Here is a 23,602-nt window from a genome sequence, read left to right as displayed (position 1 = left end):
GTAAGGGACTTGACAGATTCAGGTGTGCAGCTGTGTTGGTCTGAAGCATCAGAACAAAGTTCGAGCCCCAGAGCACCTTTAAGCCCAACCAAGTTTTATTCCAGGTATATACGTTTTTGAGTGCACGCACGCTCCCAATCCAATGTATATGAAGGAGTGTGTGTGTGTGCACATGAAAGCTTATGCCTTGAATAAAACTTCACTGGTTTTAAAGGTGCCCCTGGACTCAAACAATCCTCCCCAGAGGAACAACTTATACCTGAACGAAGCAGACGCAAACACCACGTTTCTCGCACTTAATATTCTCAGGGCTGACGCGCATTCCTGCCAACGCTGCAGAAAAGTCACCGAAGGACATCTGAACACCCACTTTGGTCCAGTGTTTGTCGGAGGGAAGGCAACGTGCTTGCAAACAAAGTGAGCAAAAAGAAAATCAACTGTTTGCGCCGAGGAGAAACTTTTCTGCTTTCAAATTTCCAAAAGGCTATGGCAAACAAGAGACGGGATAATAAATACATTAATATTAAAGAGCTGGTGTATGCTTAAACTTGATGACTTGCCGGAAACCAAATGCCTTAGAAATTAATACGTTGGAAAGAATGAATTACCGAGATAAAATACACATGCAACGGGGCATGAACTCTCGGGGAATGCTCTAAAGGAGGAGGACAGGAATCTCCGCAGTGCGATGAGCTTGATTTAGCTAACATGATACTTCCAAACTACTGTCAGACTTGATGGCAGGCCGCCTATGTTCCGTGGGTGGGTGGGTGTGCATGTGCACAGAGACACATGTTAGATTTGCCTCTGCCAGGCCAACACACAAACTTCAGCAGTCAAAGCAACTCAGCATGGGATTAGTATCCTAGTCCGGTGTTCCCCAACTCCCAGTCTGTGGCCTGGTACCGGACCGTGGAGCCCTCGGTACCGGGCCGCAGCAGGGGAGAGGGAGGCGCGGATGCCGGCGCATCACTGGGCACGCCTCTCTCCCCCCCACGGTGCTCACTGCGCTGGGAGCAATCGGCCGCTTCGGTGGCCAAATCGCTCAAGCCTAGGGGAAAGGAAGGACTGGGGACCGGGGGGGGGGGGGGGGGCGAGCAGCGCAGCACCCGCCGGTGGGTGCAAACACGCAGGTGCAGCAGTTCCGCGCTTGCACGTTTGCACCCTCCGGTGAGCACTGTTCTCCTTCTTCCTCCTCCCCCCCCCCCCGGTCCCCAGCCTGAAAAAGGTCGGGGACCACTTTATGCACCACCTTGGAGTGCCTATGAGAACTGTCAGAAAAGCAGGACCAGCTCTCTCCACCTTCCCATCTGGGGACTGCAACAGGGAAAAAGGAGGTGAGATCTGGGTCAAGCAGCCCATGCATCAAGCCACCCCCGTTCAAACACGCAACACAATAACTCGTCCGCCATCATTTTCTTCTAGCATGGGGTGACAGATCTAATCAATGATCATAATAAATGCTCTGCATTATTCTATGCGGTCTTATCTAGAGCTCTGTAAAGTTTTCATTGCATTTGGGGGGAGAGAAGACAACATACTCACCCAGCCTTGCCAGGTAAACTATTCAGGATAACCATAAACTTTTTGTTGTTGTTAGTTGCAAAGTCGTGTCCGACCAATCGTGACCCCATGGACAATGGTCCTCCAGGCCTTCCTGTCCTCTGCCATTCCCCGGAGTCCATTTAAGTTTGCACCGACTGCTTCAGTGACTCCATCCATCCACCTCATTCTCTGTCGTCCCCTTCTTCTTTTGCCCTCGATCGCTCCCAGCATTAGGCTCTTCTCCAGGGAGTCCTTCCTTCTCATGAGGTGGCCAAAGTATTTGAGTTTCATCTTCAGGATCTGGCCTTCTAAGGAGCAGGCAGGGCTGATCTCCTCTAGGACTGACCAGTTTGTTCGCCTTGCAGTCCAAGGGACTCGCAAGAGCTTTTAAAAACAGTAAAAATAGCTGGAGTTACCCATTCATCTTGGCATAGGAGGCTAACTCTTAGCCTTACGTTTTAAGAAGCACAAATGCACGAGAATGTGTGCATTTTATTCATTTAATTTTGTATTTCTATACCACCTTCCCCTGAGGCTCAGGGCGGTTTCTGGAGCTCAAAAAAGCATGTTTATAATCTACAGATTTTTTAATCTTTTCTTTGTTTTAATTTCTATACAGACCGAGAGGTAGAATGGCAGACGGACAGAAGAACGGACAAACAGATGACTTGGATAGCCCAATCATGTCAAATCTTGGAAGACTGAGAGAGCCCTGATATTGCAGCAGCAGCGGAAGAGGAAGAGTTGGTTCTTATATGCTGCTTTTCCCTACCCAAAGGAGGCTCAAAGCGGCTTACAGTCGCCTTCCCTTTCCTCTCCCCACAACAGACACCCTGTGAGGCAGGCGAGGCTGAGGGAGCCCTGAGATTACTGAAGAAGAAGAAGAGTTGGTTCTTATATGCCGCTTTTCCCTACCCAAAGGAGGCTCAAAGCAGCTTCTAATCACCTTCCCTTTCCTCTCCCCACAACAGACACCCTGTGAGGGAGGTGAGGCTGAGAGAGCCCTGAGATTACTGAAGAAGAAGAAGAGTTGGTTCTTATATGCCGCTTTTCCCTACCCAAAGGAGGCTCAAAGCGGCTTACAATCGTCTTCCCTTTCCTCTCCCCACAACAGACACCCTGTGAGGTGGGTGAGGCTGAGATAGGCCTGATATTCCTGCTCGGTCAGAACAGCTTTCTCAGTGCCGTGGCGAGCCCAAGGTCACCCAGCTGGCTGCATGTGGGAGAGGAGCAGGGAATCAAACCTGGCTCACCGGATTAGAAGTCCGCACTACACCAAACTGGCTCTCACCACCAAGGAAGTCCAGGGTTGCTACACAGAGGCAAGCAAGGGCCAACCACCTCTGAATGCCTTATTTCAGCTGTTATTTGACAGCAGGAAAAAAAATTTAATCCTTTTCAATGTGTCAAACATGAACGTGCTTAAATGTTAGCTTACTTGGGGACCCTGAATTGGGTGGATTGGTGGTAGCAGAAAGGTTTTAAGTAAACAGAAGTTGCAAAGCAGATTCAGGTTGTTTGTTTCTTCGGAAGGGACATTCAAAGCTGCCACTGACAATCTTCATACATCTCCGAATTGGTTCGGGCAACGTTTCTGGAAGAATCTTCCGGAGAATAAATCATTTGTCAGTTCCGTTTACTCAGAAGAAACTGCTATCTTCATTGCCTATCCTCAGAAAAATATCGCTTTCCTTGAAGTAATGCAATATTTATTTTGATTAATGAGTTAAAGCAAGTCACTTAATCGACTAAAACCTCTGATCGGTTGACAGCCCCGATTCGGCGCGGTGGGGAGATGCTACGCGGAATTAAGACGGCACGAGGGGAAGTCCACAGACTCCACTCCGTTGCCTGGTGCAGCCGAACAACAGATAATTACTCCACGAGCCTTTAAATATTAGGCAATCAATCAGAAAACAATTTGATCATTCTCCTGCCTTGACAACTCATTGCTCCGAAACCGAGAACGGGAAGTGAACTGCTGTCTTGAGCTTCTGATTTTGACAACTACAAAAGAGAAAGGAGGCAGTGCGAAGCGTGGAAATGCTGCGGGAGAGATTTTCAAAGGCCTCCCAGAAATGTCTTTAGTGTGCTTATAACAGGGCTTTCAAACTCTGCAGCGCAATACTCCCGTAAACACAGCGGGCTCTTCTCCAACTTGCAGCAACAGGCTGTCAGCGGGTCCGTGAGGGAGAAGCCCTTTGTCATAGTAAGCTGCCTTTGAGCTGCAAGGCCCAGTGGTTCTCAATCTGGGGGTCAGGACTCCTTTGGGGGTTGAATGACCCTTTCACAGAGGTCGCGGCAGGGCAAGCAGCTTGGCCAGGGGGGGTATCGCCACAGTTGCCGCTCCTCCTGCAGGTGACACACAACAGCCTTGCGGGGTAGATCGAGATAGAGCGGAAAAGAGCGAGATGGCAGTCTTCAAGCAAAGGTTGGATACACACTTTTCTTGGATGCTTTAGGATGCTTTAGGCTGATCCTGCGTTGAGCAGGGGGTTGGACTAGATGGCCTGTATGGCCCCTTCCAACTCTATGATTCTATGATTCTATGAGATAGATACTTGGTCACTTTATGCGAATAAAAAAGTCACTGGGAAACATAATGATGCTAGGAAAAGTTGAAGGCAGCAGTAAAAGGGGAAGACCCAACTGGAGATGGAGTGGATGAATAAAGGAAGCCACAGTCCTCAGTTTGCAAAGTTGTCAAGGATAGGATATCTTGGAGGTCATTAATTCACGGGGTCACCAAAATTTGGAAGTGACTTGATGGCACTGAACACATTCATAATATTCTCCCTCTTAGCCCACCAGTCCTAAAAAGGCAAGGGTGCTCAGTATCCTAGATCTCACTCTATTGCTGCCATAACTATTCCTTTGCACCCAGAAAAAGGAGCAACCACACTTTGCAATGTGGCTTTACAAATGCGTTCACCTCTCCCCTGCTTTCTGAATGCAAAGTCATTTGAATTTTATAATTGAAAAGTTATTTTCAAGGACAAGTCCCAAGCGGAATTATCTACAGCTTCTGGCAGTAGTTAACCTCAAAAACACGTATCAGATAATATATTCTGAAATCCCATTGTACCAATTACGCACATCTGAAAAATAAGCTAAAAAAAAATCCAAAGTGATGGGGAAGGCATTATTTAGTGATTTGCCCAAAACACACACCGTATTATCTCATTATTGCTGCAATCTCGCAGAGTACGCCTATTTTTTAAAAGACAAACTTGGAAAATGAAGGTAGCAGCAAGACAAAGACCCCGGGGGACAAAACTACAAATTATACCGTCTCGGAAATTTAAAAACTGCACCTCAGGTAGCAAGGAAAAAATACCAGGTTGTACCTGTTCACAGACATAGGCTGAGAGGGGTAGGAAATATCAGTAGCAAGAATCACCAAGAGATGGGAGACAACCAAAATATTGTCCTCTGAGAAGTCTGCTGATAAACTGATAACTGTGGTCTTAAATGTTTTTGATAATTGTATAAAATGCATATTAAATTTTTAGTATGGTTTGGCCACAAGGCTGCATGTGCGCCTCACATCTGGCTTCTGGGGGTAGGCACTCCAGGGGTTGGTCCAATCCAGGTTTGACCCATGCAGCCAGAAGCAGCGTCCAGACACCCGGACAGGCTCTGGACAGGGCCCAGACACCACTCCTCCCACAGTGGCTCTTCCAAAATATTAAGGACCACTAATGGTTATAGTGAAACTCAAATACTTTGGCCACCTCATGAGAAGGAAGGACTCCCTGGAGAAGAGCCTAATGCTGGGAGCAATCGAGGGCAAAAGAAGAAGGGGACGACAGAGAAAGAGGTGGCTGGATGGAGTCACTGAAGCAGTCAGTGCAAACTTAAATGGACTCCGGGGAATGGTGGAGGACAGGAAGGCCTGGAGGATCATTGTCCATGGGGTCACGATGGGTCGGACACGACTTCGCACCTAACAACAACAACAATGGTTACAGATGAGCTAGCATGGTCAATTGGCAGTGGGTTACATTAATTGTAGCCCATGGACATCTAGAGCAGTGGTCCCCAACCCCCGGTCCGGGGACCGGTCCCGGTCCGTAGATCAGTTGGTACAGGGCCACAGCTCCTCCTCATCCTCCTCCCCAGCTGCTGCCTCCAGGGCTGCCCTGCCACTCTGCCGCCGGCTCACCTTTGGTGCTCTCCAGCGGCCGCTATGGCTGGGGTCCCCTTCAGCGTGGCACTGCACAGTTGCTGCTGGGGGAAAGCAAGTGGAGCAGGGGCTCAGGCGGCAGCGACGTCCCTCGGCAAAAGACTACCCCCCCCCCGGGCCTTAGTAAAATTGTCAAGCGTTGACCGCTTCCCCGTGATAAAAAGATTGGGGGACCACTGATCTAGAGAGCCACAGTTTGGGCACGCTTGGTCTTTAAGATGCTACTGGGTGTGAATCTACCCAATTTTAAGATTCTATCCAAAGAGGAAGTAGCAATGTTGGATTTCATACCCTACTTTCATTGCCCAAAGGAGTGAAATGCTGCTTTTCTCTACCCGGAGGAGTCTCAAAGCGGCTTACAGTCGCCTTCCCTTCCTCTCCCCACAACAGACCCCCTGTGAGGGAGGTGGACTGAGAGGGTTGATGAAACCCTGGGTAAGAAAAGCTGCCCTACCTATGTGTATGGACTGGTATTTCCCATTTCACCGTGTCTGAAGAAGCGAACATGCACATGTAAGCTTATACAATGATTTAAACGTGGTTGGTCTTAAAGGGGCCCCTGGACTCAGACTTTATAGAATCACAGAATCATAGAGTTGGAAGGGGCCACACAGGCCAACTAGTCCAACCCCCTGCTCAACGCAGGATCAGCCCAAAGCATCCTAAAGCATCCAAGAAAAGTGTGTATCCAACCTTTGCTTGAAGACTGCCAATGAGGGGGAGCTCACCACCTCCTTAGGCAGCCCATTCCACTGCTGAACTAGACTCCTAGAATCCTAGAGTTGGAAGGGGCCATACAGGCCATCTAGTCCAACCCCCTGCACAACGCAGGATCAGCCCAAAGCATCCAAGAAAAGTGTGTATCCAACCTTTGCTTGAAGACGGCCAGTGAGAGGGAGCTCACCACCTCTTTAGGCAGCCTATTCCACTGCTGAACTATTCTGACTATGAATTTTTTCCCCTGATATCAAGCCTATATCATTGTACTTGTAGTTTAAACCCATTACTGCATGTCCTCTCCTCTGCAGCCAACGGAAACAGCATCCTGCCCTCCTCCAAGTGACAACCTTTCAAATACTTAAAGAGGGCTATCATGTCCCCTCTCAACCTCCTTTTCTCCAGGCTGAACATTCCCCAGTCCCTCAACCTATCTTCATAGGGCTTGGTCCCTTGGCCCCAGATCATCCTCGTCACTCTCCTCTGTACCCTTTCAATTTTATATTTGTCCTTTTTTGAAGTGAGGCCTCCAGAACTGCACACAGTACTCCAGGTGTGTCTGAAATGCTGGCAGGGGCTCATGGGAATTGTAGTCCATGGACATCTGGAGGACCACAGGTTGACTACCCCTGATTTATACAATCCAGTCCTGACTTCTCCTGCTTATTCCACCATCTTTTCCATCGACCAAAACAAATTATGTGTGAAAATGTACCCGCAATCAAGGACCAAACTGACATGCAAAAAAGTGAAGCCGCTAGTTCCAGCTTGTGAAACTCTTCCACTTAAGTGCTTCCATGAAAGTCAAATAGAAAGTTCAGAGTCAGGAGCTATGGATCTTCCTGACACTGATTGCCAAAATAATTCTGACTTATGGTAGTATGTTCAAGGCAACATTATTTACTGGCATGGAGAGGGGTATAAATCAAATAAAGTAATGAAAGCAGATAGCTAATTTTGTCTCCAGTTGCTAAGACACTTGTACCTTAATCCTGTGTTTACTCACAAGAAAGTTTCAGTGAGTTCATTAAAGCTTACAACTATGTTCCGGGGTCATCAGATTGTAGCACAAACATATATAGTATGGAAGGATTCATGTTTTAAGTATTAATTCAATACCCATATTTATCACTATCCCTTAGTTATGTTGTCAAGGGTTTTTTCCTTGCTTATTCTCTTGGTGTAGTGGTTAGGAGTGCGGACTTCTAATCTGGCGAGCCGGGTTTGATTCTGCGCTCCTCCACATGCAACCAGCTGGGTGACCTTGGGCTCGCCACAGAACTGATAAAACTGTTCTGACCAAGCAGGAATATCAGCCTCACCCACCTCACAGGGTGTCTGTTGTGGGAAGAGGAAAGAGAAGGCGATTGTGAACCACTCTGAGACTCCTTTGTGTAGAGAAAAGTGGCATATAAGAACAAACTCTTCTTCTTCTTCAGTAGTATCAGAGCATTCTCAGCCTCACCTCCCTCACAGGGTGTCTGTTGTGGGGAGAGGAAAGGGAAGGCGAATATAAGCTGCTTTTAGACTCCTGGTAGAGAAAAGCAGCATATAAAAACTAATTCTTCTTCTATGGCTGGTAGCCACTGATAGACATCTCCTCCATGAAGTCTGCCTACCTCCCCCTTTCAAAGCTGTTTATTCCGAAGGTGATCACTATATCCTCTAGCAACAGATTCCACATTTTCACCACCTTCTGTGGAAGCAGTATTTCCTTGCCTGATATTCTCCCATCCTTCAACAGCCAGAAACATCCCACTCGATAGGCAGGTCACTTGCCAGCTTCAGTTCAGCACTATCTTTTGGGCAGAAGTCATCAACGGCCTACCGAATTCACCTACACACAACCAAGTAGCTGTGACTCCATTGGGAAGAAAGGCGCCTCAGGCACACAATCACCATCTGGATTTTGGGGCCTGTACTTTAACACACTCTCATGATAATTAGGGATAGAGATTATATTTGAAACTCCAGGGAAGGTGGCGGAGAGTCATCTTGAACAAGAGCTCTTCTTGCCGAGAGCAACGTTCAGAGAACACACTAGGCACACACTGCACCACTGAGAAACATTAGGCTCTTGTTCCAAGTCCCCCAAATTACAAGCCCCACAATGTTCTCACCACATGCGTCACAGTGAAGCACGTTGATGTCTTAGGGAAGCAAGAACAGCAGGCCCCCAACTGCAGAGAGGACAAAACAAAAAAGCCTCACTTGCAGACTGCTGTAAAAAATGTTCACGGGCTTTCCGCATTAGTTCGTTGTGTTGCATTTCACCGTAGGTCCATCAACCGGTGGCACCTGAAGCTCTCCAGCTATTAGTTGACTTCCAGATGACAAGAGTTCAGTTCCCATGGAGAAAATGGCTGCTTAGGAGGGTGAAGTCTAGGGTATTATACCATACAGCAGCAGCCATAAGGCATACAATTCCTCTGCATAAAGATAATTTAACTTAGCGATCCCCAACCTGTGGGCTGCGGACCACATGTGGTCCATCGACTAATTGGAGGTGGGCCCCGAAGGACGTCTTCTCTCCCCCCCCCCCGGCCCTTTACAACACACTTCGGGTGTCCTTGTCTCCGATCACTCTCATTGCAGAGAAACAAGCTCAGGGTTCCCATGGATTTGTCATTGTCATGAGTTAAAATTTGCATGAAAATAAAATGTTCCTTATGTTAATTGTTGTGGCGTGTCTGTATCTTATTTTGAAGGGATGTTTAAACATTACCATAGCGATCAGAGAGCGCTAGGGCAGTGGTTGAGAGTAGAAGAGTAAACGACCCCCCCACCGGGCCTCAGTAAAAGGCGTTGAGTGGTCCCCAGTGAGTGGTCCCCGGTGATAAAAAGGTTGGGGACCACTGATTTAACTCATTTCCTTTTGGCAAGTTGGACTTGGGTGAAAAATTGGGGAATAACAAAATACCGCACCAGAGGGTCCTTTGAAACAGCCAGAGGGATCCCACGGAGATGATCCCGGATTAGAATTTCCACGTAAGTCAAGGCACAGCCCAAGTTTGCTCCCAATTAAATAAGTTTATCATCAAGGGGCTTATTTTTACTTTAAATGCGCTCTGAAACTTTACATAACCATGGCATGAAGATTTACTCAGAGACAAATCCCACTGGGTGCAGCGGGGCTTACTTCTAGGTTAAGCACACACAGAACTGCGGACTTAATTGGCCCAAGAAAACTCCAACAATAAATAGAAAGGCAGATATATTTGCCAATTAAAGAAAAAGAAATCTGACAAGCTCTTTTGGAGAGAGCATTTGCTAAATGCCAACCCGCTTGTTTTGGACCACGCCAAACACGCTGGCGAAATACGGACAAAACAAAAGGTTAGGAGCGGGCGGGGGAAGAAATAAATCAATAGGCCTCAGTGTACTTGTCCCAGTGTGAGACAAAAATTGCCAAATTGTGGTTTACCTGTGAACAGGGGTTCTTAATGTGCAGGTTGCTTGGTGTAAGCTTTGTTGGTGCTTAGGGCTGATCCTGCGTTGAGCAGGGGGTTGGACTAGATGGCCTGTATGGCCCCTTCCAACTCTACGATTCTATGATTCTATGATTGGTCTTAAATGATGCCACCGGATTTTTTCCCTGTTCCTTGAAACCAACACGGCTGCCCACCTGTGGTGTTTGCAGAGCAGGAACCGTGAATCAAAGAGCGGGGACATTTATTGCCATTGGTCCTGCCACTGGATCGTTTGACGGGTCCGATTAGTTTGAGCCTGGGGAGTCACACACTTGGCAGGAACCTCAGACTGCGTCTAAGTTTGGGTGGTGGGCGGTGTTCTCTAGTTGAGTTGGTGTGATCTAATAAAGACCTGATGTTCATTCCAAGAGTGACTCCACAACTGAACCAGCTCTGTGTTGGAAAACACCTGGACATTGAGGGGGAGGAATGTGGGGTGGACAAGGATTGGAGAGGGGCAGGATCTCAGCAGGGGACAATGTCACAGAATCTACCTTCGAGAGCAGCCATTTTCTCTAGAGCAGGGGTAGTCAAACTGCGGCCCTCCAGATGTCCATGGACTACAATTCCCAGGAGCCCCTGCCAGACGCTGGCAGGGGCTCCTGGGAATTGTAGTCCATGGACATCTGGAGGGCCGCAGTTTGACTACCCCTGCTCTAGAGGAACTGATCCGCGCCATCTGAAGGGGTGCCGAAACACCAGGCTCCACTTGGCAAGCAAAACCAAATTCTTCGAAACGATTCATGGTCCTCATGCAGACATCACAAGTGACCTTGAGTAAGCTGCAGAATATAAATTCATGGGAGCGGATGATGACAGCCTCCCGGGTTTGTTCTTCCTGTTTTGCAAGAGGCTTCCTCATACAGCAGCAGGAAAAAGCTTCATGCATTATGTGCAATCCCATTCAGCAAGTGGCCTTAATCTCCTATCAAACCGATCTGGCAGCGTAGCTCTGTCTTTTTCCAAAGGACGAAACGAGCCCCCTAAGTCATCTGGAGACTTGCATGCAGGAGCTTGATTCAGAAGAAATGTGAAACAGTAATATGGTGTAAACTTAATTTGTGAAGCCTGCGTGCATTTCACTTCCATCCGTTTCATGTAGCCTTGCCCTGTGTTTTCTTTAGGCCTGTATATTTTTCCAGCTCTGTGCTTGTATTTAGTGCTTAAAGCCATTCTGGCGTCCAGCAACTCTAGTTTTATTGCAGACCAGTGTGTCTGGCCTCTGAATATAACTTTGGCAGGGGTGGCCAAACTGTGGCTCTCTAGATCATAGAATCACAGGGAAGGGACCTCCTGGGACATCTAGTCCAACCCCCTGCACTTTGCAGGACACTCACAACTAGGGTTGGGTGCTTCAGCCACCAAAGTGTTCGTGCCCGAAGCAGTCAGCCTGCGTGCTTACAACGAATGGAGCGCTGAAGCCCGCCCCGCCCCCCACCCTCTCAGCACTGGCTGCTTCGGGTGAAAACGGCGGCTTTGGTGGCCGAAGTGCCTAAGCCTACTCACATCCCTCTCGCTCCTCCACTGTCACCTGCCACCCCCTTGAACCTTTACAGAATCAGCCTCTCCATCAGATGGCTCTCCAGCCTCTGCTTAAAAACCTCCAAAGATGGAGAACCCACCACCTCCCGAGGAAGCCCGTTCCACTGAGGAACCACTCTAACTGTCAGGAACTTCTTCCGGATATTGAGACGGAATTTCTTTTGCATTAATTCCATCCCATTGGTTCTGGTCCGTCCCTCCAGGGCAAGAGAAAACAACTCTGCTCCATCCTCTACATCAGTGGTCCCCAACCTGCGGGCCACGGCCCGGTGCCGGGCTGCGAAGGCCATGGTGCCAGGCCGCGGCTCCCTCTCCCCGCCCCCCCCCCCGCAGTAAAAAACTTCCCAGGCCGCAAGCTTGCGGCCCGGGAAGCTTCTTACTGCGGGAGGGCAGGGAGAGGGAATCAGGGCCAGGCCGCGCATCGCGCATGCCCTGCCGGTCCCCAGCCTCAGAAAGGTTGGGGACCACTGCTCTACGTGGCACTCTTTTAAATACTTGAAGATGGCTATCAGATCCCCTCTCAGTCATCACCTCTCCAGGTTAAACAAACCATGTCCATGGACAGCAAGAGGCTCATGGAAATTGTAGTCCATGGACATCTGGAGACCCAGTTTGGCCATCCCTGGTAAAAGAAGGCCCCGTGATCCTCCTGTACACGGAGGTTTCAGTCTTCAGCCACAACCACTGCTCCTTTGCACTCAGAACCACCTACACGATCCTACCATCAAGGAGCGCCTGGCTCCTGAGACAAGGAGAACGGGTCGCACCAGATGACGGAATTGCGAGAGCAAAACTTCACCTTCCAGGAGGCAAGCACTCCAGTTGACAATTAGCCTCTGGCGGGGAGGAGGAGAAAAAGCCTCGTTTCCCAATCCATCCCCAAATCTTTATTTCATTTAAAACATTTATCTCCCACAGTTTGATTTGTCTAAGTCCATAAGGTAGATGAAAAGCCAAATTAAAAAGGGATCCTATCAATTATAACATACAAACATACTGCAAAGTGAAAGCAAACACAGCGGAGGCCAGCTTGAGAACTGGAAGGGGGCGGCAGTGAACTAATCTACCAGGAGTGCCCCCCCACCCCCCAAGCCCTTCCCAAAAAGCGCTGCATTCGCTTGGCTCTTAAATGTCAGCCTGGAAGATGTGCGCAAATACCCTTTGGAAGTTAGTCTCCCTGTTGAAACACCAGATGCCACCACAGCTGCCCAAATTGCTGGTAGTTGGTCTAGAGATGAGTATCCATTGGTTAGTTGTTCTATCAGGACATCTAGTACAGTGGTTCTCAACCTTGGGGTCATGACGCCATGTGGGGTCGCTTGGCCCCTTCCCCGGAGTCACCAAGTTGCTGGCTGCCACGGCGACAGGAGGCGGAGGCGGGTGGTGGTGGTGGCGGGCAGCGGTAGGCAGAGACGGTGGAGCCATGGCAATGGACACCTCCACACCGCCTTGACTGTTGTGCACGCACGCACCCGCAGTCTCCGCCTGTGAGAGTGCAGCCACCAAAGGTGGGGTCACAGCACAGGAAAGGTTGAGAACCGCTGATCTAGTAGAAGCAGGCTCTCTATAGCAAGCTGGCTGTCTTGGAGTAGAGATTAAGAGCAGCATCTAATCTGGTAGACCGGGATTGATTCTCCACTCCTCCTCCACATGCAGTCAGCTGGGTGACCTTGGGCTAGTCACGGTCTGGATAGTGCTGTTCTCCCAGAGCAGTCCTGTCAGAGCTCTCTCAGCCTCACCAACCTCCCAGGGTGTCTTTTGTAAGGAGAGATAGGGATGGCGACTGTAAGCCACCTTGAGTCTCCACTGGGCAGTGAAAAGTTGGGTATAAAAAACAACTTTTGTTCTTCAAAGTGCTACACAGGGGATAAAGTTCTCGGTTCTTTTTGAAGGTGCAACAATCTCTCTCTCTCTCTCCCTGTCTCTCCCTCTCCTATGTTTCAGAGCTAAAAATATCTAAAAAACCAAAAAACAGACACTGACCACAAGTGCATCCCAGGTTTCAACGTGGTCCTTTCCAGCCCACGAGCTCTTTCACCTTCATCATACAGTCCAATCACTGCAAAAGTATCTGTTTTCTTAAAAAATACGCTAGCAATAGGCAGGGCAGCGCTCCCTCATTGCCCGGCACGTTCCAGTTTTTTTAGCCCCCATTCCTGGCAAAAGAACATCCACTTTAATTTCCTTTGTGCCATTTGCTTTCTTGCAGCCGGCTCGGACAATAAAAATTAATAGGTCAACTTTCATTTCCAGTCCATTTCACTTTCAGAACCTCACCCTGCAGCCGAGGCCCTGGGAGCGGCAGGCACTGCAGGAGCATGCTTCCAGCGCCCACGCGAGAACTAATCCCATCGATTTCTTTTGTTCCCGAAATGTCAGAACTCATGAGAACGGTTTTCATTAAGGGGTGTGCCGCATAACGTTTTAACTTACGGGTTCAAACCTACGTTACAGTTCTGGACTCTCTTTGGTGAGAGGCAGGTGGGTCGCCCGGTCGGTCTGAAGCTACAGGGCAGAGCTGGAGTCCCGTGCCCCTTTTAAGGCCAGCAGAGTTTTATGTATTCATTTATTCGATTTTTAGAACCGCCCCTCTCAGCATGGCCATCTCGAGACCGTTTGCAACCCTCTGAATCAACAATAGACAAGAAAACAATTTAATGTGAGGAAGCAAGCGGTTGAACCCCAGCGTACTCACTCCACAGACATCCCTCTCGGGGCTTCAGGGTGAAGATTTAAGTAGAAAGTCTTTATTTGGAAAAGTCAGCGAACAGAGTCCGTACTTTGCAGATACTCACAGACAGGAAACTTTGACAGAGACACCGGGGTAGGGGGTGGAAGGACCTGTATACCTGGGCCGTGGGAAAGGGGGCAAGACCTGAGATTGGCATTAGGTGAGATTCAGGCATTCACACGGGAAAGTAGGATTGGACCGCTCTTTGATGTATCTAGGTGTTAAAACAGTGCATACATCTGTTGATTTGGATATCCGGGGAAGACCGCCTTGAAGGGAGATATTGAGGTGCCCTGGAAGTGGGATGAGATCATATCATAGAATCATAGAGTTGGAAGGGGCCATACAGGCCATCTAGTCCAACCCCCTGCTCAACGCAGGATCAGCCCTAAGCATCCTAAAGCATCCAAGAAAAGTGTGTATCCAGCCTTTGCTTGAAGACTGCCAGTGAGGGGGAGCTCACCACCTCCTTAGGCAGATCTTTGAAATGCAAGCGAGGAGCAAAGGAGGGGCACTGCTCCTGAGCTCGGCCGAGATGCCAGAGCCAGGCGGGATTTCCAGGAACCAATGGGAAAATAAGCACAAACATGTAGCAAACGGGGCAGGAACCCAGGGTTCATGACATTTAAAAATCTTTAAAAGCAATTCCTTTGCTGGGTATCCATGTCATAACCCTGATATTCCTTGGAGTATCGAGATTCCTTCGAGCACTAGCCTGGGCCAACCCTGCTTACATTATATCAGGAGTCCCCAACCTCTTTATCACCGGGGACCGGTCAACGCTTGACAATTTTACTGAGGCCCGTGGGGGGGTAGTCTATTGCCGAGGGATGTCGCCGCCGCCTGAGCCCCTGCTCCACTTACTTTCCCGCTGGCGCCCCAGACTGGGGGTTGGGGACCACTGCATTATATGATACTAAATGGGGGTCTGTAGCCAAATAATGCATTTTCTTATGTTTTCCACAGAATTTGTTTTCTGCCTCCATCTTCATCCGCCCTTAGCCTTTGTGAGAAAGGGCAGAATAAAAGCCGAAACGTAAACAACAATCATTAATTTCGCCTACCTTTTAAAGATAAGTGTGCTCAGGAAGAATTGGGTGCAGCAATTTACAGCTCTTTCTCACGGATCGGGTATATGTGCAATTTGTCTTATAGAAAATGATGGTATTTATACTCCCAAATGCATAAATACGCCAAAGAGTACAATTTTACATCCCAAGTTATAAATGATGCGTTTGAAACCTAAAAGGCGTCATTTGGAACCTAGGATGTAAAATTGTACTATCTGATATATTTATGAATGCAAAAGTATAAATATCTTCGTTTTCTATAAGAAAAAACTGCAAGTGTGCCTGATAATTGAGAAAGAAGCTTAATAGTTAAGAAGTGCATACATTTCAATTTTTCCCTCAATTTCTGGCTTTCCCCAGCGCCTTCAACATTTCCAGAAATCTCCGTGCCTACCTCTCATTTTCAATTCCCTTGAACCAGGGAACACACAACATGTGTGCATTTGTAAGAGCTGCCTAGACTAGAGAGCTTTATACATAACAACATGGAGCACAGAAACACTGTCTAGTCCGATTGGCAGCAGGGGCAACTCTCCAGGGCAGGGGTCCCCAACACACCTTTTCTGGCATCTGTTGAGCATGTTTCACAAGGGGATCTAATCTGGCATTCCAGGTTCGATTCTGCACTCCCCCACATGCAACCAGCTGGGTGACCTTGGCTCACCAGAGCCCTGATAAAACTGTTCTGACCGAGCAGGAATCTCAGGGCTCTCTCAGCCTCCCCTCCCTCACAGGGTGTCTGTTGTGGGGAGAGGAAAGGGAAGGTGAATGTAAGCCTCACTGAGACTCCTTCGGGTAGGGAAAAGCGGCATATAAGAACCAACTCCTCTTCTTCTTCATGGGCTACAATTACCATGAGTCCCTCTTGAACCACAACACCATGCTGAGGGGGCAAATTTATTTGTACGATGTTATTCTTATCTGAAGCCATTATATAGGGCAGGGGTTGTCAAACTGCGGCCCTGCAGATGTCCATGGACTACAATTCCCAGGAGCCCCCTGCCAGCATTCGCTGGCAGGGGGCTCCTGGGAATTGTAGTCCATGGACATCTGGAGGGCCGCAGTTTGACTACCCCTGATATAGGGCCTTTGAGTGTTTTAATTCAATTGAAATAAATATGTATATTTTCATATAATTTGATAACACGTTTGTTATATTGACATATAGAATCATAGAGTTGGAAGGGGCCATACAGGCCATCTAGTCCAACGCCCTGCTCAACGCAGGATCAGCCCAAAGCATCCAAGAAAAGTGTGCATCCAACCTTTGCTTGAAGACTGCCAGTGAGAGGGAGCTCACCACCTCCTTAGGCAGCCTATTCCACTGCTGAACTACTCTGACTGAATTTTTTTTTCCTGATATCTCGCCTATATCGTTGTACTTGAAGTTTAAACCCATTACTGCGTGTCCTCTCCTCTGCAGCCAACAGAAACAGCATCCTGCCCTCCTCCAAGTGACACCCTTTCAAATACTTAAAGAGGGCTATCATGTCCCCTCTCAACCTCCTTTTCTCCAGGCTGAACATTCCCAAGTCCCTCAACCTATCTTCATAACAAACGGGCCCTGTGCCCTTGGCTTCAGAGTTCTTCAACCTTTTGGCTTTAACTCCACCTTTAGCTATATAGCCAAAGGTATAAAATGTTTGACTGTTTTGCTTGTTTAACTTCTTACTGAATTTTTAGGGGGGAATTCTTGTTGCCTGAGAGTTCAGCTGCAGGAGAAGGTCCACCTGGCAAATTGTACTTATGTTGAAATTTAAAAATATATATTACAATACTATTTTTGCGATCTATGAAACTTTTTGTTGCTCCATATAGACCCAAATTTTTACTCAAGAACCCCCGTCCCCCCGGTCAATGGTGTCACAGACTCAGTCCAAGCCTCTTTCTGCCATTAGCCCTTCTAAATCAGCCTTTCTCAACTTTTTCACCACTGAGAAACCCCTGAAACATACTTAGGGCTTCAAAAAAATACCAAAATATGGTTGGAAAAATCGAGCAGAATATGGTTGGGAAGCATAGCTGTACACATGCCCACCTGGAGCCCCTCCTCTTCCCTCCAGGCCGATCATTAACCACTGGAGGGGTCAACATGCCCCGACTGATTGATTAAATTTATATACCGCCCTCTCTTTGGCTCAGGGCAGTTTGCAGAGAACTTGAATCACAAGACAATACAAGTTCAGTAAATATATCAACAATGAGGCAACATCAACATTAAGCATAACATAAGCACCAGTAGAACATTTGTTTACAGGTCATATATATGGTCATACCACCCAATAAGTCTTTTGCAAATTTGGGAAACCCTTCCAGGGCTGTTAAGAAAGCCTGTTTTATTTCAAACTTAGCCGCCGGTATCCATATTCTTCTTAGGCCACATAGCTTTTGGTCTACCTGAGTCAAGCAACCAATCAGAACATATCCCAGTTTAGAATTGTCCAGAAAATTAACCCCACGGTTCTGATTCTCCCTCTCCCATTTGGTGTCTCACAGGCAGAGCTGATTACCCCTTCCACACCTTGGCCTTGAAGATAAGAGGCCTTTGGGCTGGAAGGGCTCCATGAATAACACCTGCAAGATGGAACCAGTTAGACATGATACATGTTAACCCTTGAAAGAAGGAATTTGGGTTGCTTTGCCTGACAGACAATCTCCCAGAACCTGGTCCAGAACTTTTGCCATAACTTCATGCCAGCTATGCTACAGAAATGTATGTAAACACGGGGACAATCCATCCACAAAGGCAACCAGGAGAACCTACATCTTCAGGTTAACCCAAGAAGTGATTATGACAAAGAAGTTGTTTCCAAATGCCACATGACCTTTTGTACAGCAATGCTGACACAACAGCCGCACAATGCTGAAAGCAGTGTGCTAATACCCCAAGCATGGGAGGAGGCAACAAATTAGAACGCTACTAGACAACTACAGTGAGAAGTTGATTGTGGCAAAACTCTTTTCGGGAGGGTGCTCATCTCCTCACAAGAAACAAGCAATGTAGGTTCAGTTAGCAAATGGTAACTTCACACTAAAAGGACAACAACATAACCAGTCAAACGATCAGTATAATTGTCTTCTTAATTGAAGAGTGAGGAAGCTCTTCCTCTAAGTTGGGGGAGCTGGGGCTCAGTGATTTAAATCAGGGCCCCTGCACATGTTCAGAACATCAGAAGAGCCCTGCTGGATCAGACCAGTGGGGGTCCACCTAGTCCAGCATCTTGTCTCACACAGGGGCCAGCCAGTTCCTCTGGAGGGCCAACAACAGGGCAGAGAAGCTGAGGCCTTCCTAAGGACATCAGAAGGGACCATCTGGATGAGACTAGGGGTCCATCCAGTTCAGTCCATCTCACACAGTTCCTCTGGAGGGCCATCAACAGGGCAGAGAGGCCAGAGCCTTCCTAAGAACCTCAGAAGAGCCCTGCTGGGTCAGACCAGGGGTCCATCTAGTCCAGCCTCCTGTTTCACACAGTGGTCAACTAGTTCTTCCGAAGGGGCAGCAACAGGGTAGAAAGGCCAAGGCCTTCATAAAAATGTCAAAAGAGTCCTGCTGGATCAGACAAGTGGAGGTCCATCTAGACCAGCCTCCCATCTCATGCAGGGGCCAACCAATTCTTCCAGAGGGTCAACAAGAGGGCAGAGATGTTGAGGCCCTCATAAGGACATCAGAAGAGCCCTGCTGGATCAGACCAGTGAGGGCCCATCCATTTCCAGCATCCAGTCTCACACAGGGGCCAACCACTTCCTCTGGAAGGTCAACAATAGGGCACCGGGCTGAGGCCTTTCCCAGGTGTTGCCTGCTGACTCTGGGATTCAGAGGATCAGTGCCCCTGAACGTGGAGGTTCTCCTCAGTCCCCATGGCTAGTATCCCCTGACCAGGGTATGGCAACCTACCCGCCCCACATCCCTCCAGGTGATGAGCCTTGAATGATGCCTAGTGATATCAGCAGCCATCTAATCTTCTGGGAAAAGCTGCATAGCCCCTGGGGAGGTCTCGTGTGACCTCAGGAATCTCCAGGTCCCACTCCCTATCCGATAGCACAGGGGTAGTCAACCTGTGGTCCTCCAGATGTTCATGGACTACAAATCCCATGAGCCCCTGCCAGCAAATGTTGGCAGGGGCTCATGGGAATTGTAGTCCATGAACATCTGGAGGACCACAGGTTGACTACCCCTGCTACAGCATTCAAAGCAACGTGGCAGGGTGGAGTAAAAATATTATTATTGTTCATATTATTTTGTAAGACGCTTCGGGGCAGGGTGCAAATTCAAAATTAAATAAATAAAAATTATGATGATGATGATGCAATTTCCCCCCATTTATGTGCTTTTGCAGCTGGCTTTTCCTGTGCAACAGAGTGAACTGAAAGTGCATTATTCGAGGATTTCCCCCAGCCTGACCCATTTCTGTTTCCCAGCAGTGCAAGTCAAGAATAGCTGCGGCATAGAAAGCACCGACTGGGGGGGAAATTATCACCTCCGGACTGCAAGGAACAAGGGCAAGGCCCCAGTCCTGCTCCCCGGTCAAGAAGGCGCCCACAGCTGCCAAGCCCCGCCTGGCCTGCCCTGCAGGGGCGGTGTTCGGGCTTCACCGGCCCGCAGCGGCCCTCCCGACCCCACACACCACCCCTGCAGGGCAGGCCGGGGGGCGTAGGGCAGAATGCCCTCACCACAGTGGGTCTCCCCCGGAGTAAGGGCGGGGGAGGCGGCCCCCTACCTGATGACGGAGATGAGGAGGCCGGAAGGGTCCTTGCTCTTGCTCATGGTGCTCCTGTAGCGGCCCGTCGCCTCAGACGCCGCCATCTTGGACCCGCGCCTCGCCCACAGACGCCGCGAGGCCGCGCCGGCCAATCCGCGTGCGAGGTTGGATAGAGCCGCCCTATCGCGGCCGGAGAGAGGCGGGCCCAGCGGCGCGGCGGCGCCTTTCCCCGCGCGAGGCACGCCGGGGATTGTAGTTCCGGCCGGGAGGGCAGGTGGGAGCTGTCAAGGCCGGCTGGGGAAGATGCTGCGGCCAGCCAGCCTTGGGCGGGGCGGGGAAGGGAAGGCGGAGCTTGCGCCCAGCCGGGCTCTTCCCACAGCAAAACCCGGATCCCATTTGACTGGCCGGTGCTTAAACAGACCATTGCATGCAACAGACACGACCTGCTTTTTAGCTGCCCGTTGTAGTGACAGCATGGACAGAATGTCAGATTGTGAATGGAGAGGCTCAGATCCACACTGCACGTTGAAGTCAGATAGAGAACGGATGCAGCTCAGTGCTAGGGCGGCTGCTTGGCATGCAGAAGGTCCTCCCTTCAGTCCCGCTCAGACAGCAGACTGTACGAAAGACCTTGGAGAGCTGCTGCCAGTCTGAACAGGCAATACTGACCTGGAGGGACCAAGGATCTGATTCAGTGTAAGGCAGCATGTTATGTACACATACAAATACATTTATGGCCTGCAGAAGGCCCCAAGTTCAATCCCCGGCATCTCCAGTTAAAGCATCTGCCAGTAGGCGATGTGAAGGACCTCAGGCTGGAGAGCTGCTGCCAGTCTGAGTAGGCAATGCTGACCTTGAAGGACCTAGAAGGCTGCTTCCTGTGTTCATGTGACCTTGGACCAATGAGCATAGATGGCCAGGCAGGGTTAGAATCATAGAGTTGGAAGGGGCCATACAGGCCATCTAGTCCAACCCCCTGCTCATCGCAGGATCAGCCCAGAGCATCCTAAAGCAAGGTTGTTGGGAAGACTAACCACTTTTCTGGATTCCCCTGAAAGCGCTACAACGAAGCGCTTTTTGCGGGTCGGTTTCAGGATTGTTGCAGATTGTCTACGACGTCGTGGGTTATGGCAAATTAGTAGCGTTTCCAATTAGCAACCATTGTGCTATTTTGAAGCCGTGCGAAATGGCCCTAATAGTACACTTGCCAGTATCCAGGTGGGACCTGGAGATCTACACAAATCAGCCCCTTGGAGAAAATGGAAGATTTTGTGGCATTAGACCCTGTGAGGGTTTAATATTAAAGCATTAGATCCTCCCCAAAGCTTGCCCACCCACCCACCCCAAATCTCCAAGTATTTCCCAGCTAGGAGCTGGCAATCTTAGCATTGAGCAATTCCTATGTTTCATTCAACACCTGTACAGATGACTTTACCTGGTGATGTTCCTATGCCTGACTCAAAAGCTCTCTTTGATGCCTTACTCAGAAGTAGGTGCCATCTTATTCAATGAGTCTTACTGCCAGGAAAGTGTCCTTAGGACTGACAACTGAGGATCAGGTCCACTTAAGCTCTAGTTAAGGACATGAACTCTACTGAGAAATCGTGATTCAGAGATGCTCAGGAGAAAAAGGCGGCTATATAAATATTTTAAGTAAATAAAACTATTTCAATGCATGTGCCTTTACGGTCCTGGCACCCACCTGGTGGAATGAGCTCCCGGAAGAGCTACGGGCCCTGTGGGAGCTTTCCACATTTGCAGGGCCTGCAAGACAGAGCTCTCCCACCAGATTTATGGTTGAGGCCGACTCGCTGAAGAAAATCTTGACCCCCCCCCCTCACTGAGCCCTATTGGGCTACTACTGGCAGATTAAAGAATAAAGATCAGCTCCTTTGGCCACCTCGGGGCCTATTAGTGGATCGGTCTGGGTTGTTTTGCCGCAGAGCACTGGATGGTCCATGTTGGACTATCAGGTCAAGTTTCAGATCATTTTAAATTGTTTTATGGGATTTTATTGGGGTTTCTATGCTTATTGTTAGCCGCCACGAGCCTTCACAGGAATGGTGGGATAAAAATACAATAAATAAATAAATAAAATCCCGGGGCTGATTGATTGATCTGTGGATCCTGCCCTATGACATCTGACTGCTTGTTCTTCCATCATATGCCATTAATGGTATGATACGGGAGGGGGGGACGGGATGGGAATTGGGGAGTTGTTTTTGGTTTTTGTCTGCCATCTGCCTTGCTTTGTCATTCGTGGGGTTTGATTTTTATGTTTTAATTGGGGGGGGGGAATGTTGATTTTAGTGTTTTTATTGTAAAGGCTGTTTGCTTTTTATTTGTAAGCCGCCCTGAGCCGACTTGTCTGGGAGAGAAAAGTGGCATATAAGAACCAATTCTTCTTCAATAATCTCAGGGCTCTCTCAGCCTCCCCTCCCTCACAGGGAGTCTGTTGTGGAAGAGGGAAGGGAAGGCGACTGTAAGCCGCTTTGAGACTCCTTTGGGTAGAGAAAAGTGGCATATAAGAACCAACCCTTCTTCCTCTCTTCTATAAAAATAAATTATTATTATTATTATTTCACATATCACAAGCAGAACACTGATTGCTGCAAAATGGCACTAATCTTGTTGATTTCACGGACATGCTAGGTAGGGTCCTCCATGAGTCCATGTGACTTAATACATTTCCCTATACTGCCCAGGCTGCCTGGACCAGGCGGTTTCTCTTCTAGTGTGTTTAGTATGTGCCCAACCTGCAGGAAAAAACAGCCTACTGCACCTCCTTCTCAGAGATGGGGTGATAAATCTTCTGTTGCAGGACAAGCTACCCAACTAGCTCTTCTTGGCACAAAGTCCCGATCCTTCCTTGACGATTGACTGCCGCATGAGAAGAAATCCTCCTTTCCAATACCTTTGCAGAAAAACACTCCGGCTATGCCACATCCAGGAACAGCGACCTGATAGGCGGGTAACAGACCATGAATCCAAGACGATAAACAGGAAATAATCAATAGCCACGCAAGGGTGAACAACATGGCTGTCCGTGAGATTCTACCCCCTTCTCGCAGAATGTTGAGAAGAGGAAGTGGAAAGGATGTAATAAAACCGATATTGACTTTTATTTTCCAAGGGAAAAAGCAATAAGTGGGTAGCCCGAGGTTGTGATCATCGCCTTGATCGTTCAATCGCATTCTTGTCAGTCAGCGGCAGACTTTACAAGACGAGCACTCTTGGAAGCCTTTGGAAAAATCTTGTTCCAAACGCAGTTTGGGAGAAGAACAAAAAAAAGGGGTTGGGGGGAGGCGAACAGAAAGGAGATTTTTCTGCAGCCAGTTGGGTCATTGCTGAAGCTTAGTTAGAGATCCTGGTCTCCAGGCAACCTCTCCAACATCTGAAATTAGGAGGAAAACTGGGGGTTTTGTGCCCCACCTTATCTATCAAGATAGATAGATAGATAGACAGACAGACGGACGGACGGACGGACGGACAGACGGACAGGGAAATAGAGAAAGAGAGAGAGAAAGAGAAAGAGAAAAGGAGAGTTGGGGAAGGAAAGAAGGAAAGGTAAGGGGAGAGAGAGAGAAAAAAGAGAGAGAGAGATTTGAGAGGTGTAATATCTTATTGAGGTTTTACTCCAC

General features: G+C 48.7%; 1 protein-coding gene across 2 annotated transcripts in view; it reads right to left on the bottom strand.

Annotated features, from left to right (window-relative positions):
- EXOC4 (exocyst complex component 4) overlaps positions 1-20,136 on the bottom strand; it is a 395,846-nt gene extending 375,710 nt beyond the window's left edge. For both annotated transcript variants that reach the window (XM_077340354.1, XM_077340355.1), the window contains exon 1: positions 19,980-20,136. In XM_077340354.1, the coding sequence (XP_077196469.1) occupies positions 19,980-20,065 (86 nt within the window). In that variant the 5' untranslated portion in view covers positions 20,066-20,136. The remainder of the gene's footprint in view (positions 1-19,979) is intronic.
- Positions 20,137-23,602: the final 3,466 nt, after the last annotated feature.

The sequence above is a fragment of the Paroedura picta genome, chromosome 5, assembly GCF_049243985.1.
Source record: "Paroedura picta isolate Pp20150507F chromosome 5, Ppicta_v3.0, whole genome shotgun sequence".
In the NCBI taxonomy this organism is placed as follows: Eukaryota; Metazoa; Chordata; class Lepidosauria; order Squamata; family Gekkonidae; genus Paroedura; species Paroedura picta.
The sequence above is the reverse complement of the archived record's forward strand: the minus strand, read 5'-3'. Positions and strand labels throughout refer to the sequence as shown.